The sequence below is a fragment of the Cucumis melo genome, chromosome 3 (assembly GCF_025177605.1).
Source record: "Cucumis melo cultivar AY chromosome 3, USDA_Cmelo_AY_1.0, whole genome shotgun sequence".
Taxonomy (NCBI): domain Eukaryota; kingdom Viridiplantae; phylum Streptophyta; class Magnoliopsida; order Cucurbitales; family Cucurbitaceae; genus Cucumis; species Cucumis melo.
Genome location: NC_066859.1, coordinates 25,555,702 through 25,570,466, shown reverse-complemented (window position 1 = coordinate 25,570,466; position 14,765 = coordinate 25,555,702). Strand labels below are relative to the sequence as shown.

At 32.9% G+C, this 14,765-nt stretch overlaps 3 protein-coding genes and 2 non-coding genes across 10 annotated transcripts; 3 read left to right on the top strand and 2 right to left on the bottom strand.

Annotated features, from left to right (window-relative positions):
- The first annotated feature begins 1,229 nt into the window (after positions 1-1,229).
- Positions 1,230-3,944, top strand: 8C01 (probable UDP-arabinopyranose mutase 1). The gene is made up of 4 exons (XM_008447221.3): positions 1,230-1,839; positions 2,788-3,038; positions 3,159-3,327; positions 3,412-3,944. Exons 1-4 carry the CDS (start codon positions 1,516-1,518, stop codon positions 3,742-3,744), a joined length of 1,077 nt encoding a protein of 358 aa, XP_008445443.1. The 5' UTR covers positions 1,230-1,515; the 3' UTR covers positions 3,745-3,944.
- Positions 3,945-5,713: 1,769 nt separating this feature from the next.
- TRNAD-GUC (transfer RNA aspartic acid (anticodon GUC)) lies at positions 5,714-5,785 on the bottom strand. Its single transcript has one exon. It is a non-coding gene; the product is annotated as a tRNA-Asp (tRNA).
- Positions 5,786-6,563: 778 nt separating this feature from the next.
- On the bottom strand, positions 6,564-8,929 carry LOC103488465 (protein SPIRAL1-like 1). 3 transcript variants are annotated; one of them, XM_008447222.3, is made up of 3 exons: positions 8,724-8,929; positions 7,319-7,639; positions 6,564-6,949 (listed from the first exon to the last, which is right to left on the bottom strand). In XM_008447222.3, exons 2-3 carry the CDS (start codon positions 7,595-7,597, stop codon positions 6,866-6,868), a joined length of 363 nt encoding a protein of 120 aa, XP_008445444.1. In that variant the 5' UTR covers positions 7,598-7,639; positions 8,724-8,929; the 3' UTR covers positions 6,564-6,865. The 3 variants fall into 3 exon arrangements, with proteins under 3 accessions (XP_008445444.1, XP_008445447.1, XP_008445446.1); XM_008447225.3 differs by having other exon boundaries at positions 8,416-8,733; XM_008447224.3 differs by having other exon boundaries at positions 8,512-8,733.
- Positions 8,930-10,296: 1,367 nt separating this feature from the next.
- Positions 10,297-10,368, top strand: TRNAD-GUC (transfer RNA aspartic acid (anticodon GUC)). Its single transcript has one exon. It is a non-coding gene; the product is annotated as a tRNA-Asp (tRNA).
- A 34-nt stretch (positions 10,369-10,402) lies between these two features.
- On the top strand, positions 10,403-14,243 carry LOC103504489 (magnesium transporter MRS2-5). 4 transcript variants are annotated; one of them, XM_051082121.1, is made up of 8 exons: positions 10,403-10,576; positions 11,056-11,180; positions 11,259-11,576; positions 11,799-11,869; positions 12,777-12,905; positions 13,010-13,339; positions 13,765-13,812; positions 13,919-14,243. In XM_051082121.1, the coding sequence occupies exons 2-8, from the start codon at positions 11,165-11,167 to the stop codon at positions 14,147-14,149; spliced, it is 1,143 nt and encodes a 380-aa protein (XP_050938078.1). In that variant the 5' UTR covers positions 10,403-10,576; positions 11,056-11,164; the 3' UTR covers positions 14,150-14,243. The 4 variants fall into 4 exon arrangements, with proteins under 4 accessions (XP_050938078.1, XP_050938080.1, XP_050938081.1 ...); XM_051082123.1 differs by having other exon boundaries at positions 10,408-10,576; positions 11,267-11,576; XM_051082124.1 differs by having other exon boundaries at positions 10,429-10,690; positions 11,267-11,576.
- Positions 14,244-14,765: the final 522 nt, after the last annotated feature.

Here is a 14,765-nt window from a genome sequence, read left to right as displayed (position 1 = left end):
TTTTTTTGAAATATCCATATTTGTTATTGTATTCTTAGTTTCGGTTTGTCTTAATTATTGTACGCATAAAATGACTATTTAAGTCGATTCTTTCATTTTTCATTACAATAAAGAAACGCGATACTCAATAAGTGAAATATAAAAATAATTTTTTATCAAATAATTTTTCGCGATCTATATATTTTGTGCTAGACTTTCCTTTACATGCACAAAACTATTCACGTTTATTACGAAACCACAAATCTCATAGTTAGTATTAGTTTATTTGAATGTCAAATGAGCTACGTACCTCTTGTTGACAATAATTTAATTTTTATCAATCATTAATAATACACAAAATTAGAAATTTAGTCTAATATATACTTTTTTCAGAGAGAATGAAGAATGGGTTACCTATTTTGGTGATTTAAAACATTAAATGATCACATTAAATTCCATTTGAACAAATTGTATTCAAATGGAAACAACGTTACTCCATTGGTCATCACTTTCCTAATTCAATTTCAACCCTAATGGAAAAGGGCACCTATATATTATAGTGTAGGGTTTACACACACATATATATATATAAACATTTTTTTCCTCACCACGGTTAATGTAACAATTTAATTCTTAAATTTTAACATATAACAATTCAATCTTTATATAATGAAATTAACTGACATATTAATTTTGTTAGTTTATTTTTTATCCTATCGAAATTATTAATGATAAATTTTAATTATATTTCTTATCTAAACCATACGTAAAATAATAAATATTATTTTTTTATTCCTATTACATATCACTTTCGTAAAATTACGGTTCTTTCGTGAACTAAATTATTGTTTTTCGTGCCAAAATGAGTATTGCTCGAATAATATATTATTGACTTCTAACTAGTTAGACACTATATTCCTTTAGGGTCCAAAATAATAACAAATAAATGGTCACTTTCCTAAAAATGAAAAATTATCAAAGTGTTTCATTATGAACAAATTGATAGTTCCACGGACATGTATTTGATATCGATATGAAGAGTAGATTGATATTTTCATTATATAGTAGATAAATCTACGAAATACAAAAAATAAACACCAAAACATCACTCATATAAATATAATATAATCATTTGAGTTTTATTATACTATGTTTTATAAATAGTTTCAATTCTTTTTGCTACTCAGAACCACATGGAGATTATTATATCTATCGGAATTTTCGTAACATTAAGATTTCGATATAAGAATGGATAAAGAATATTTTAAAGGAAAAGCTTTGGGTTAAATTCTTTTTTTTTTTTTGGGGGGTGAAAATAATAAAATAATAAACGGGGAGATCCAGATCCAAAAATCCAAATGTCCAAATGCCCCACGAAGAATCTCAAATTTACTCCAAACCAAATCCAAATCCCTTTTTTTTCTCTTTGTGTGTGTATATATAATCATCTCTTCTCCATTCTCTTCGCTCCAAGTCTAACCCAAGTCCTTCCCTCTCTCTGATCGAACCTTTTGCAGCTCTGTCAATTGGTCAACAATGGCGGGAGCTCCGGTCAAACCCACTCCCCTTTTGAAAGATGAACTCGATATCGTCATCCCCACGATCCGAAACCTTGATTTCTTGGAGATGTGGAGACCCTTTTTCGAGCAATATCATTTGATCATTGTTCAAGATGGTGACCCTTCAAAGACTATCAAGGTCCCAGAAGGGTTCGACTATGAACTCTACAATCGGAATGATATCAATCGGATTCTGGGTCCCAAGGCCTCTTGCATTTCATTTAAGGATTCTGCTTGTCGATGCTTTGGCTATATGGTTTCCAAGAAGAAGTACATCTTCACAATTGATGATGATTGCTTTGTAAGATCTGTTTGATTTTGCTTGTTCGAGTTTTCTTGTGCTTGATTTTTTGAATTATTTGTGTTCTGTGTTGATTAGGATGCCAGTGTTTTGTAGATCTACTTGTTTGGTTGATTGTTGCAATGAGCTTTTTTTTTTTTTTTTTTTGGGGGGGGGGGGGGTCTGGATTTTCCTGTTCTGACTTTATATGGTTGTTCAATTACGCTTTTCCTCTCATTCCTTTGATGTTTTTTTTTTCTGAATTTGACAAGCTCCGTTGGGTAACCCTTTGTTTTTTTGGAAAATTAAGCTTATAAACACTAATTATACCATGTTTTCTTTCTGTTGTAGTCTACTCTTTTGGAGTGAAAATTCAAAATCCAAGTTATGTTTTGACGAGTATAAAATAGAATTAGTTTTTTCTTTTAAGAATTTGGATGTAAATTCAAATGTGTTGTGAAAACTAGTATACTTTTCGAAAACCAAATAGTTATCCAACAGGTTTCGGTCTTAGTGATTGATGTCTTGTGTTGTCAACTCGGTTCTCTTGCAAATTGTTAACTGGTGTTGAATTTGTATATGCGAGGGAGGAACAGATCTTGTTGAAATGCTTGTATGTTTGAAACAGTTCTTTTGATCTAGAGAAATATAAGCTTCTTTAAATGAGTCCCAAGCAACCCCTTTTATCTTCTGGTCAATATTAGTTGGGAGAATGAATTTACTTTAATCTTTCCGTTTAAGCAGCAATAGCATTTGGTTTAATGGTTATTTTGTGAATGACGTTGGCCTTCTATACCATCCTGTGGTTTACATCTTGTGTAACTGATGAGTAGTTGAGAAGTACTTGTTGCTGACTGAGAGAATCGGAAGGAAATGATTTGTTTGCTCCTTTAAATACATATTCTGCAGCTCTGTCTTGATCTGTAGGCGATCAACATTTGATGGTTTCTTGTAAATCCGTTATTGCAGGTTGCAAAGGACCCCTCAGACAAAGATATCAACGCACTCGAGCAGCACATAAAGAACCTTCTATCACCAGCCACCCCACATTTCTTCAACACTCTGTATGATCCATATAGAGAAGGTGCAGACTTTGTCCGTGGATACCCTTTCAGTCTCCGGGAGGGTGTCCCGACTGCGGTTTCTCATGGACTTTGGCTTAACATCCCTGACTACGATGCTCCTACACAGCTCGTTAAGCCTCGTGAAAGAAACTCTAGGTGTGTGGATTATTGCTGTTGTGTTCCAATTAGTTTAACTCAAACACCGAGAAGTTTCAGTTTACCCTTTTTCTTCTATTCCAATATGTTTAAATTATTGAGATGTTCTTTGTAAATCAGGTATGTAGATGCAGTCTTGACAATTCCCAAGGGAACCTTGTTTCCCATGTGTGGAATGAATCTTGCATTCAACCGTGAACTGATCGGACCTGCTATGTATTTTGGACTCATGGGTGATGGCCAGCCAATTGGAAGATACGATGACATGTGGGCCGGTTGGTGTGTTAAGGTATATATACCCAAAATGTGACCCTTTTCTCTTTATCTCTAGTCAAATGCAGAGCTAAAGTATCAATTAATGAACTTTATGCAGGTAATTTGTGACCATTTGGGATGGGGAGTGAAAACAGGGCTTCCCTACATATGGCACAGCAAAGCCAGCAACCCATTCGTGAACCTCAAAAAGGAGTACAAAGGGATCTTCTGGCAAGAAGAAATAATCCCGTTCTTCCAGTCGGTCGTCCTCCCAAAAGAATGCACAACGGTTCAGAAATGCTACATCGAACTGTCGAAGCTAGTGAAGGAGAAACTCGGCCCGGTTGATCCTTACTTCCTTAAGCTGTCTGAGGCAATGGTCACTTGGATTGAAGCTTGGGATGAGCTCAACTCTGCTGGAGAGGACTCCAACGTCCCTGCCAAGAAGTAGATTTTGTAAGGAACAAGGGAAACACATTTGGATGCAATAGATTTGATGAGTCTTTTGCTAGTTTTCTTTTTACTTTTGCCATATTTTTTCCCCTTCAGTATAATTTAAGGCTTAGAAGAATGTTGCTTGTTATTTATTTTGTGTATCCTTCTCTTCCAAACATTGAATTGAGATTTAATAACATGGGTAGCTTTTGTTAATTTTATTGTGCCCTTCGTTGAATAGTTTACTGAGTGCTAACTTGTTGGGTTGTTTTCTCTCATTCTTATTCATTTATTTAATTCTCCAAAATTTGAACGTTTGAAGTCAGAAATGAGTTATCAATTTCATTCTTTGTTTGGTCCAATGAGTTTGTGAGTTTAAACTTTCAAGACTAAAAAGGAACATTAATTATATATTTTATTAACTTCTTTTATCATGGGTCCATGACTTTACAACTCTGCACTTTATTCCAAACAACTCGATCTACGATTATCCCGTGGTTGAATACTAAAATTGAGTCGAGGATAAAGAAAACAACTTTATATTTGTAATGTTTATGGTTTGACTTATGATGAAGACATTTTTCCTTTAGATCTGTAAGGAAAGAGCGGGCAAGTTTGAAGTTTGATGTATGTGTGATAAAGACATCTTTTTAAATTCATGGGAAAACATGTTACATTGCACCATTTTTCTTGTGTTTGGTACGAAGGAAAATGGGTGAGATTTAAGGGAATATATAATTACTATAAAGTAAATTATATAATAAATCAAAATAGAGTAAAATATGGAATATTAAAAATAATTATGAAGTGCCGGTTTGGGTTTTTGAAAATCGTTTCTTTTTCTTAAAAGGAAACGAAAACAGAATATGTGTTTGATAATTGTTTCTTGTTTTCTTGATTTTCTTCGAGATTTATTTTTTTATTTTATTCACATCTAATTTAGTTAAACATTAAACAATAATATATGTCCTCCATTAAATATAAAAAATAAAATTATCAAAATTTTATTCATTTAATACAAATTAGAAATGTTAGTATGAACAAATAAAAATAACGTAAACATAAAATTGTATTTATCATTCAATATCATCTCTCACTCATTTTTTAATTTATCAATTTCAACAACCCCATTAATATTATGTGATAATGTAATATTAATTTTAATGTAAGTTATTATGTCCTCAATATTCAAATGGAAAGAAACAAAACAAAATTTAACCTTTTTAACTCTAGTACTTATGATGCTTTAGAGAAAATCAACAACGAAGACCTAGGTTTGCGCAAAGGGGAAGACGAAGACTATTGATCCGACAAAGAGGAAGAGTCGGGCGAAAACTTTAGATCCAGGAAGAGAAAGAGTTTGACTTGTAGAGGAAGACGATGAAAGGGGAAGAGGAAGACAACGTGTAGAGGAAGATGAAAGACAATGGAGATAAGAGGAATAAAAAGAAAATCATGTGGAAAGGAAAATGAAAAAAGAAAAGAAAACGAAAAATAACCGATAAAAAGGAAAAGGAAACCAGTACAAATAATTGAAAAAAATGAAAAAGAAACAAATAAAAATAAATTTAAAAATAACCGATAGAAATAATTGAAAAATAGAAAAACCATTTTCCCCCATAATTCCTCATAAAATGGGAAACATTTCTACTTTTTTTAGAACGAGAAATAAGAAACGTTACCAAACACTCTCGTTTTTTAAAAAATAAAAAAAAAATAGGAAATCGAACGAGAACATACCAAATGGACCCTAAGTTTTTCGATAAATGAAAAATTGTTATGAATAACGTAATATTAAAACTATTTAAAAAAAATTAATAGATTATAAAAAGTTTGATAGATTTTTTTATATTTTATAAATAGTTTCGTTAATTTTATTAGTGATGAAAAATAGTGATTTAAAACCAAATGATTAAATTAAAATTAAACGAAGAATTAAATCGAAATTTTCCAATACACTGAAAAAAACAAACAACAAAAAAGAACGCCGTTGCCGGGGATCGAACCCGGGTCACCCGCGTGACAGGCGGGAATACTTACCACTATACTACAACGACATCTTATGTTATGCAATATTTTTGTGATAATTTAACATCTAATCAAATAATTTTAAGTAAGTAACCTTAGGTTTACATTTTACCCATCTGTAGTGAAATTTGGTTTAAGGATTCTATTTGATGAATCAATTGCAATGGTTCTCAATCCCATATGTAATTAAATTTCTTTTAATCATATTTTTATTGTTGTTATTGTTTGACCCTAATGATAACGGTAGTGGTAAAGATGATAGTAAATATGACAATTCATAATCTTTTGTGTTGTTACAGTAACAATATATGTATCAATGGTAATGATAAGGATTTAGGCAAAGTGTAATTGCATTGTTTATAGATTTTGTAGTGAGGTATGTTTTATTACAACTATAAAAACACTAGTAAACAAATGAAACCGCCTTTTAGACTATAGTCAATATAGATTACATTTATGAAGACATGACCTTTAATAATTAAGTATTTTTTGTTTTAAAAACTCTCTCTCTCTATATATATATATGTAAAAATTCAAACTTTTGAGATTTTTTTTCGATGATATATTTTGATATACATTTTGATCGGTTAAACTGTATTCCATTCATAATATTGTGGATAAATCCAACTTCATACAACCCATTATTTTAAGAAGAAAGAAGAAAAGTTCAATCTATGTTACTACTTTTTAGATTAAGAAAAGTTATAAGAAATTTCCCTGTTCCATACATTATTATTATTATTATCAGATGAAGTCATTTGGATTTTTAAGAAATGGTGCGCTAATGTGAATAAAAATAGAAGACCATGAAGATAAAAGAGAGTTTATGCATTACTTGTAAGAAAGATCCTTGACAGACACAGATAGCTCACAACAGCTTTTCATGAATCCAAAATGAAATTTTGACCGAATAAAACCCAAGAACAGAGAGCAGAAACCATAAGCATCTACACATTACATCGAAAAGCATATAGTCCCGCCATAGTATCGTTTCAGATGGAAGAAAAGAAAAGAAAAGAAAAGAAAAAAACATTGCCCCTTCGACATGATATAAAAATTCACATAAAATGGATCGTCAAATAGCTCTATTTAGTTCTGATTTGCAGGTTTCATTTTCCACCAGCACCACCAAACAGATAATCCAGAGAAGATCCCCCGCCCGGGGCGGCGTGAACCTTGGTTGAAGGCCGATCCTGCACCAACCACAAACAAAGCTAATCAATCACTATAGTCCCCTTTTTGATTTATATCATATCAAGGCATATCGTGGTTCCATTTTTGGCAAAAGATCAGTACAATACAATCCTCTTTTGCACATGCCCGTTTGGGTGCTGCTTTTGGATCGTACAATTCAAAGATGGGTAGAAAGAGGAAGACGAGACAAGATAAATAGGTGCAATACACATCTAATCCAAGCCAACTTTGATTGCCCTATCGTAAGCTAAGCTAAATAGGTGCAATATCGATCCTAATCCAAGATTATATGTATCAATTATCGGCAAGATGCTAGCAGTCAAATTAGACCAAATAAATAGCAGAATAATCATAAAGGGTAGCTATACCGTTATGAAATTGCCAGTGTTCTGACCATCTGCCCTCAAATAGTTGTTTGATGAGCTACTGTGAATACCAGCTGGAATCTGCTTGGTAATATCTGCAGGTGGTGAAGCAGTAGCAGCAGGTTTAGACACTGCTGGTTTGGATACAGTCTTCCCTTCATTTGAAGGCGGCGGTGCTTGGCGGCCACCTTTTGGTGCACCTGCATTAGGAGCATCTCCATCACCAAACAGGTACCCCAGTGAGCTCTGCCCCCCACCACTGCTAACTCCACGACCCCCCATGGCTCTTCGGTTTCTTTGAAATGTCACAACTCAGAAGCTTGCCTTACAACCAGGAAAAAGAATAATAATAAAGGTCAGAAGACTCGGAACATAAATGAGTGGAAATCGCTGGCTGAAGGATCTCATATATTGCATATAGTCCTATCAAGTATCAAAAGAAAATTTTATATCTCGAGTTAAAATGTAAAAATCAAACCTCTACTATAATAAAACATCAAACTTGATGTTTGAACATCATACTCGATCCATGTTTTCATGTTAATTCCCTTAGTTGTAACGGTTCAAGGATTTTTTTAACTTTGGTATCTAACGAGTCATACTTTCAACGGTTAGGTTTGAGATAAGAATAATTTTCTTTTACGACGGTATGATATATAATTTTTTTTTGGAAAAAATAGCCACCAGACATGTTTCTGTGGTAAAGATTGCCATCTAAATAAATAAATAAATCCCAACCTGAATCAAGAAGATACTAACAAGGCCTAAAGCTGTCGTGTTCAAATTAAAGAAGATATAGTAAGAGCAATAGATCTCCAAACAAAAAGAAAAAGATTATACCAAGACAAACAAGACATTGAAAAACGGAACATAAGACACATGAAGCCATTAACAATAGCATCAATTTCAAAACACAAAACTACCAGTTACGTTAATCCCATACAGTGATTTGATTTGATTTGTTTACAGTCAAAAACCCACACAGGAACACAAGAAGAATATTCCAGCTGAGCTGAGTACTAAGTTCTACCCAAAAAACCCATCTCAAAAACCGATCACTTGACCTAAAAGTAAGAAACAGTTAAAATGTAGGCATATACCACAGATCCTGCAAAACCCTTAAGCACAGTCAGAAAATAACAAAAACAAAGATGCGAAACAAACAAGATCTGATAGTTGCAGCAATTGAGAGGTACCGGGAGGGAGAAACAGGAAAACCCGGCGGTAAAAAAAAAAAGAGAGAAAGAATCAAGTAGTAGATCTAGATAAGGAATGCGATAAAACAACGGTAGATGATGAAGGAAGATGAAAATGAGGGAAAAACAATGGTGGATTGTGGGTTAAAAAGAGGAAAAACGAAAGTTAAAGAGAAGATCTAAGAGAAAAGGAATGAATTTAAGGAGCAAACCTGGGGCGACGATGGGATCTGAGGCGAACTTCGGAGTTAAAAGGGAAGGAAGGAAGAAATGAGAGTGGAGAGAGTGGTGTGTAGTCGTAGCAAGCACGCAGTCTCGGAGATACTCTCTTCCAATTATTTATTTGTTACATTCCCATTTTTCTAATTAATATATTACTAAAATAATATACTTTCTATTCTTTTCTCTCTCTCTCTCTTTTTTTTTTTTTAACTTAACTTTATTATTATTTTTAACTCCTTTTTTCTTTCCTATTTAATTGTAGTGACAGTTTTAATTTTTTCATAATATCAATTCTTTGAATCGATAATATAGTAATTAAAAATAAAACGTTTAAATTGATATAATTATATATATATATATATTTATAATTTTAAAGAATATAATTACTAAAGTTTAGGATTTAAATTGATAGTTTTTAACTAGAGGTTTAAATTGATTCTAACTTCTCGAAGTTTTTTTGGAGTTTAAATTTATACTATTATTAATTTAAATTGAATTTCTTTTTTTACGAATGGTTAGATTTAAAATTAATTATGTTTTTAAAAATAGAAAAACTATAATAAACAATAATTACAAAATATAACAAAATTAATTTGATTATACCACAAAATTAAAATTAATTAGTAGGGATCATGTGAAGAAGTTGATTACGGTGTTTACTAAATAACTAAAATAGAAGCACGAATAACATTCAGACATCATTCATTCGTGGTTTGCCTTCGACTGATCGAAGCTTGTCGGATTTGAGGGTCACTGTTGCTAGTGGGAGAAGAAAAACAACAGATGGGGAACTAAAAAATTACATTTTTTTACCATTCATGGACAAAAAACACATTCCTCCAAATTTATGAACTAAATATGTAATTTTTCTCAAAATTAAAAGAAAAAAAAATACTAAACAAGCGAAAACATACAATTATTGGATACGCAAGGACTCAATATACCATAAAATGTGTGGGAGATTTTGAACTAACATTTTTATAGTCCTAAAACAATAAATGTTAGGTGAGGTATGCTATTCTTAAGAGCAATTCGAACTATCAATTTCATGCTAAATACAAATGCAAGTTTTTATTAAATGTGGAATTTAATAGACGTTTAAGAAACATGTTTTTTTTTTTTTTTTTTGTTAAGGCTTAGTTTATATTTTATACAGAACAATGCAACAATTTTACTCTTAAGTTTAAATTTGGTAGTATTGCAATTATCTTCGTTGGTTTTCTATTAATTACCAACACAAAGTATAGATATTTTATCAAATGTTTTATTTTTAATAATTTCTTATTATTTACTTTAAGAGCTAATTCTAGCCGATTGATTAAGTACCGATCGAAAAAAGAGAAAGATATCGATTAATGAAAAATAAAAATATCGTATAAAATTATTTAAACCAAAACATTAATCTTACAGTCCAATTAATATTTGTTTTTAGAGTGCATAAAAGAAGGGGTTTTTCTAAAAATAATATATATAAGAAAACCAAAATACATTCGTTTGTTAGAGTAAATATTTTGTCGACAAGTTTCGATTAAGAGTATTTAAATTAATTAATTCAACAAATGAGTCGTTGTAGTATAGTGGTAAGTATTCCCGCCTGTCACGCGGGTGACCCGGGTTCGATCCCCGGCAGCGGCGATAATTTTAATTTTATATTTTTGTTGATCCCCAACAACGGCGTCCTTCTTTTCTTTGTCCGACATTAGTCCATCTCTGACCTGCCTCCTAAATCTATAATTTCTTGTACATTTTCATTTTTCGATTGATCCTTTTTTCATTTGTGCATCTGGGTCTTTTGGTTATGGCGTTCCAAGTGTTTTCATCCACACAATTTCGTTTAAAATAGGTTATTTTTCATTCCTTTTTGAACTTCTTAAAGTTGAATTTTCTTGTTGAATGAAATGGAGCTTTACTTTTTATCGAACTCAAATCTTGTTCTCGGGGAAAACTTTCGTCGTGGGTAAGGGCAATCTTATTTGACTTTGGGGTAGCAATAACTATGGGTTTTTGTAAGTTTGGGTTGAAATCTCTGTATAGCCCACTAGTGCCATTTTTATTCTAGTTCCACTTTAAGTAGAATTTCTGAGAGTTATTTGTAAATTGTACCCACTAATTTTGTTATGTCTGATTAGTTTATCCTTTAGTTGAGGTACTATGTTTGTTGATGGTAATCCATAGTTCTACTTTTTAGTTTTCATGCTGAAGCTCATCTAAAACTTTGATGGGTGTGAAATGTGAAAATAGACTTATATGTTCATTAGTCTTCATGTTAGATTGCATTTCAGAGATCTCACTAAATGTTTTTTTCCTTTTAATTTTTGCAAGATTGGGTGCTCCATAGGAAAACTGGCAAAATCATCATGTTAGTTGATGCTGCGTAAGAAATCAAGGCATTGGCTACTTCCCTGCTGTTGATAGCAGGGGACTACAAATCATGGATGCATCACGAGGTCGTTATTTACTATTTTAGATCCACATTTTTGAAACATCATTGAATACTTAATGTACAAGGATATGCTTAATGCTAGGGGTAAAGAAGAGAGGCCATGGAAATCGTTCTTGGATAAAGATAGATCAGGAAGGGAACTCAGAGGTTTTGGAACTTGAGAAGGCTACGATAATGAGGCGTTGTTCCTTACCTTCTAGAGATATGCGACTTTTGGATCCTCTCTTCCTTTGTCCATCCACAATTCTTGGAAGGGAGAAGGCAATTGTTGTCAGTCTTGAGCAAATTCGTTGTGTAATTACATCTGATGAGGTTATTTTAATGAACTCCTTGGATGGATGTGCTGCACAGTACAAGTCAGAGCTATGCAAGCGTCTTCAGGCAAATAAAGATCAATCAGGTAAATAATTGATTTCCATGTACAATTATTCAACACAGCGATGCATTGCAATCTGGTTGTCAAGCGTATCATTTAATGGATAGTTTGATTATAGTATTTCAAGTATTCAAAACCACCGCCAGTGCTCTGTTGAAAGAATGAAAAATTGGTTCAATTTGCAACTTAAACTAGAATTGGTTTTGAACTCTTAAAATCCATGAAACTAATTCCCAATTTGCACAGATGATTTGCCCTTTGAATTTAGGGCACTGGAGCTGGCACTAGAACTTACTTGCTTACTTCTTGACGCTCAGGTATATCTCGAGTAAACTTAGAATTAAGTATCAGGACATAGAATTCTTCATATTTTGTAAATTGCATGTGTACTTTGATATGAGCTAAATGGTCAAAGTGTTAAATTTTCTCCTCTGCTCATAAATTTACATTTTAAACATGAGAGTTTATACTCCATGTAATCCACCTTTAGTTGTTTGGGAGGTTTTCTCCTTATTTCATTTTGTCAATGAAATTTGTTTCCCCACAATTTTATACTCCTTTGATATCTCAGACTATACAGCGGATCTAGAATCTTCACCTACTCCTTGGGCCGCCCACTTTTATGATAGCATATATTTCTTTAAGCAATTTTGTCTGCTAGAAGAGCTATTTGTAATCTTGAATGGTTCAACTGGAGGAGATATCTTGCCTTTCATTTCATTGTAAACCCATCCATTGTTCTTTAAGAACTTCATATAGCCATGGCATGTCTTGAAGTTCAGTGCTGAATAATATACTCTTTGCCTTGAATTAGTGCAGCCAGAGAGCACAAGTGGTTGGCTTTAGTTCTGGTCACTTTGATGGTGGATTTTATCTGTTTGGTCAGTGAAGTATATAGTATAAAAACCGATCTGAAACCTCTTTGTTGGAAAATAAACCAACCAAATTGACTTTCCACACCTGAAAGAAAAAAAAAACAGATAGAGAAGAACTGATCCACTTACACTCCTCCTAAAGGGAAAATATACAAAGAATCCCTTTTCAAACCTTAAGCTCTAATAACTGTCATTGGTGTGTTATGCAGGCTCATAGCTGCTGTTATGTACTTCTAAGTCCTCACTGTTGTGTTAGCTGGTGTTTGAACTCCTTTAATAGTTTGTTGGGGTATAACTAGTCAGTAGTCACAGTTAGGATCTCATACCTAGAGATTCTTGGGTTCAACAGGTGAAGGGGATGGAAGGGGAGATATACCCTCTACTGGATGATTTAGCATCTTCAATAAACACACTTAATCTCGAGAGAGTTCGAAGATTTAAAGGCAACCTTCTGACCTTGACTCAACAAGTGCAAAAGGTAAGTAAGTAGTCCAATTTTCATCTTCTTTTGCAACTATGTTTTTTCACGACGTGCATATATAATATATCATTTCATATATAATATATCATTTCAAATATCAGGTGCGTGATGAAATTGAACATTTGATGGATGATGATGGGGATATGGCTGAGATGTATCTGACAGAGAAGAAACGAAGAATGGAGGCGAACATCCGGAGTAACTTGTATTTGGAAGCTAGTTTCTTTGGGAAACAGCCACCAAAATCCGCTCCTGTTTCGCCAGTGGGTTCTGCCAATGGAACTTACAAATTACAAAGGGCTTTTAGCAGTATTGTGAACTCAAGCAGCTTGATGAGTTCATCGACCAGCGGAGATAACATCGAACAATTGGAGATGCTGCTTGAAGCATACTTTGTGGTCATTGACGACATGCTCAGTAAATTGTTATCAGTATGATAAATTTTCACCTCTTTTGAACGGATCCAGTCTTCAGTTAAAAAGAGAAAAAGTAACTTTTTTCGTTTTGAATGAGTATGCTTTTTCTATAATTTTTTGATGCATAGGCACATCTCCAGCAACATATTGTTCAAGAATCTTCTAAAATGATAATATCCTTTTACATGATTTTCCTCTGGCTATGCGATTCTTAGTTAACACTCATAAATGCGACTTAGGTTCTTGTATTGCACCTTATGGTCGATAGTTCTCAGAAAGTAGCCCTGACTTGAGCATACATTAGTTGATTTAAGCATATAACTATGATCCAAGGGGTGAAAGGCTCGAATCTCCCAGCCCCACATACATACCATTGAACTCACTCTTAGAAATTGACACTACAAGGTGCTGATATTGAAACTTTTTCATGTATTATGCAGCTCAAAGAATCTATAGATGACACAGAAGATCTGATCAACATTAAACTGGTAACTTTGACTGCTAAGCTCAGTTTTGTTTTCTTCATGTTTAGCTAATCACATGGAATGCAAGAATGAATGCAATTTGTACTTTTTCCCCCTTCTGGATGAACAGGGCAACGTTCAGAACCAGCTGATACAATTTCAGTTGCTCTTTACTGCAGCAACATTCTTGGCTACTATGTTTGCAGCTTTAACCGCGGTTTTCGGCATGAATTTTGCCGATGATGTCTTTGATCATCCGAGTTCTTTCCAGTTGATAGTTTACTTGACCTTGATTGCCTGTGGCCTTGTGTATTTCGGTTTTCTTTTCTATTTTAGGTACAAGAAAATATTCCCACTGTAATTGAGCTGCAAAATATGTACCTTTCTGCAATGGAACTAAGATTTGAAAATGGTATGCCATATGTTAATATTTCCTATAAAAAATTGTTTTTGTATGCGTTTTTAGTCATCTTTGGCAGTTTGAGCTTTTCTTTTAGTTTGATGTCAAATCAAATTATCGACGTTCGTTTACTAATTGAACTTTGTTTATAGCAATTTAGTTACATTTAAATTATATTATAATAATTATAGTGTTTTAAATTGAAGAATTTGATTTGTATATTTTAAGATACGATACCATAGGAAAAATTTTGAACTTCTGCAAGTAACAATTTAATTTTTATATTTTAAAATATATAACAATTCAATCTCTACTGCTCAAAACATTTCATTAAAATTGAGCATTAATCTTTATTTATGTAATGACTGATGAAGCTTGTAAACAGAATTAGTCACTACTCAGTATACTGTATATATATGGAAGAATCCCTTTCATGAAAGCTCAGAAACTGAATGGTCTTCACAAAATATTGTACAACGTTATAGTGTTTCCATAGAATAAACTATATTCAAAACAAGACCTTCGAAGAAACCCTGAATAGATCGATAATGTGTAATGGTTTTTCTAATGAAAATGC

Excerpts from the sequence above, each read along its gene's own strand:
- 8C01 (XM_008447221.3), top strand. The coding sequence starts at position 1,516 with ATGGCGGGAGCTCCGGTCAAACCCACTCCCCTTTTGAAAGATGAACTC. Across the intron at positions 1,840-2,787 it reads CAATTGATGATGATTGCTTT|GTTGCAAAGGACCCCTCAGA; the intron begins GTAAGATCTGTT and ends CCGTTATTGCAG. Across the intron at positions 3,328-3,411 it reads GGGCCGGTTGGTGTGTTAAG|GTAATTTGTGACCATTTGGG; the intron begins GTATATATACCC and ends AACTTTATGCAG.
- LOC103504489 (XM_051082121.1), top strand. Across the intron at positions 11,870-12,776 it reads GCTTACTTCTTGACGCTCAG|GTGAAGGGGATGGAAGGGGA; the intron begins GTATATCTCGAG and ends TGGGTTCAACAG. Across the intron at positions 13,340-13,764 it reads TGCTCAGTAAATTGTTATCA|CTCAAAGAATCTATAGATGA; the intron begins GTATGATAAATT and ends TGTATTATGCAG.
- LOC103488465 (XM_008447222.3), bottom strand. The coding sequence starts at position 7,597 with ATGGGGGGTCGTGGAGTTAGCAGTGGTGGGGGGCAGAGCTCACTGGGG. Across the intron at positions 6,950-7,318 it reads ACACTGGCAATTTCATAACG|GATCGGCCTTCAACCAAGGT; the intron begins GTATAGCTACCC and ends TGGTTGGTGCAG.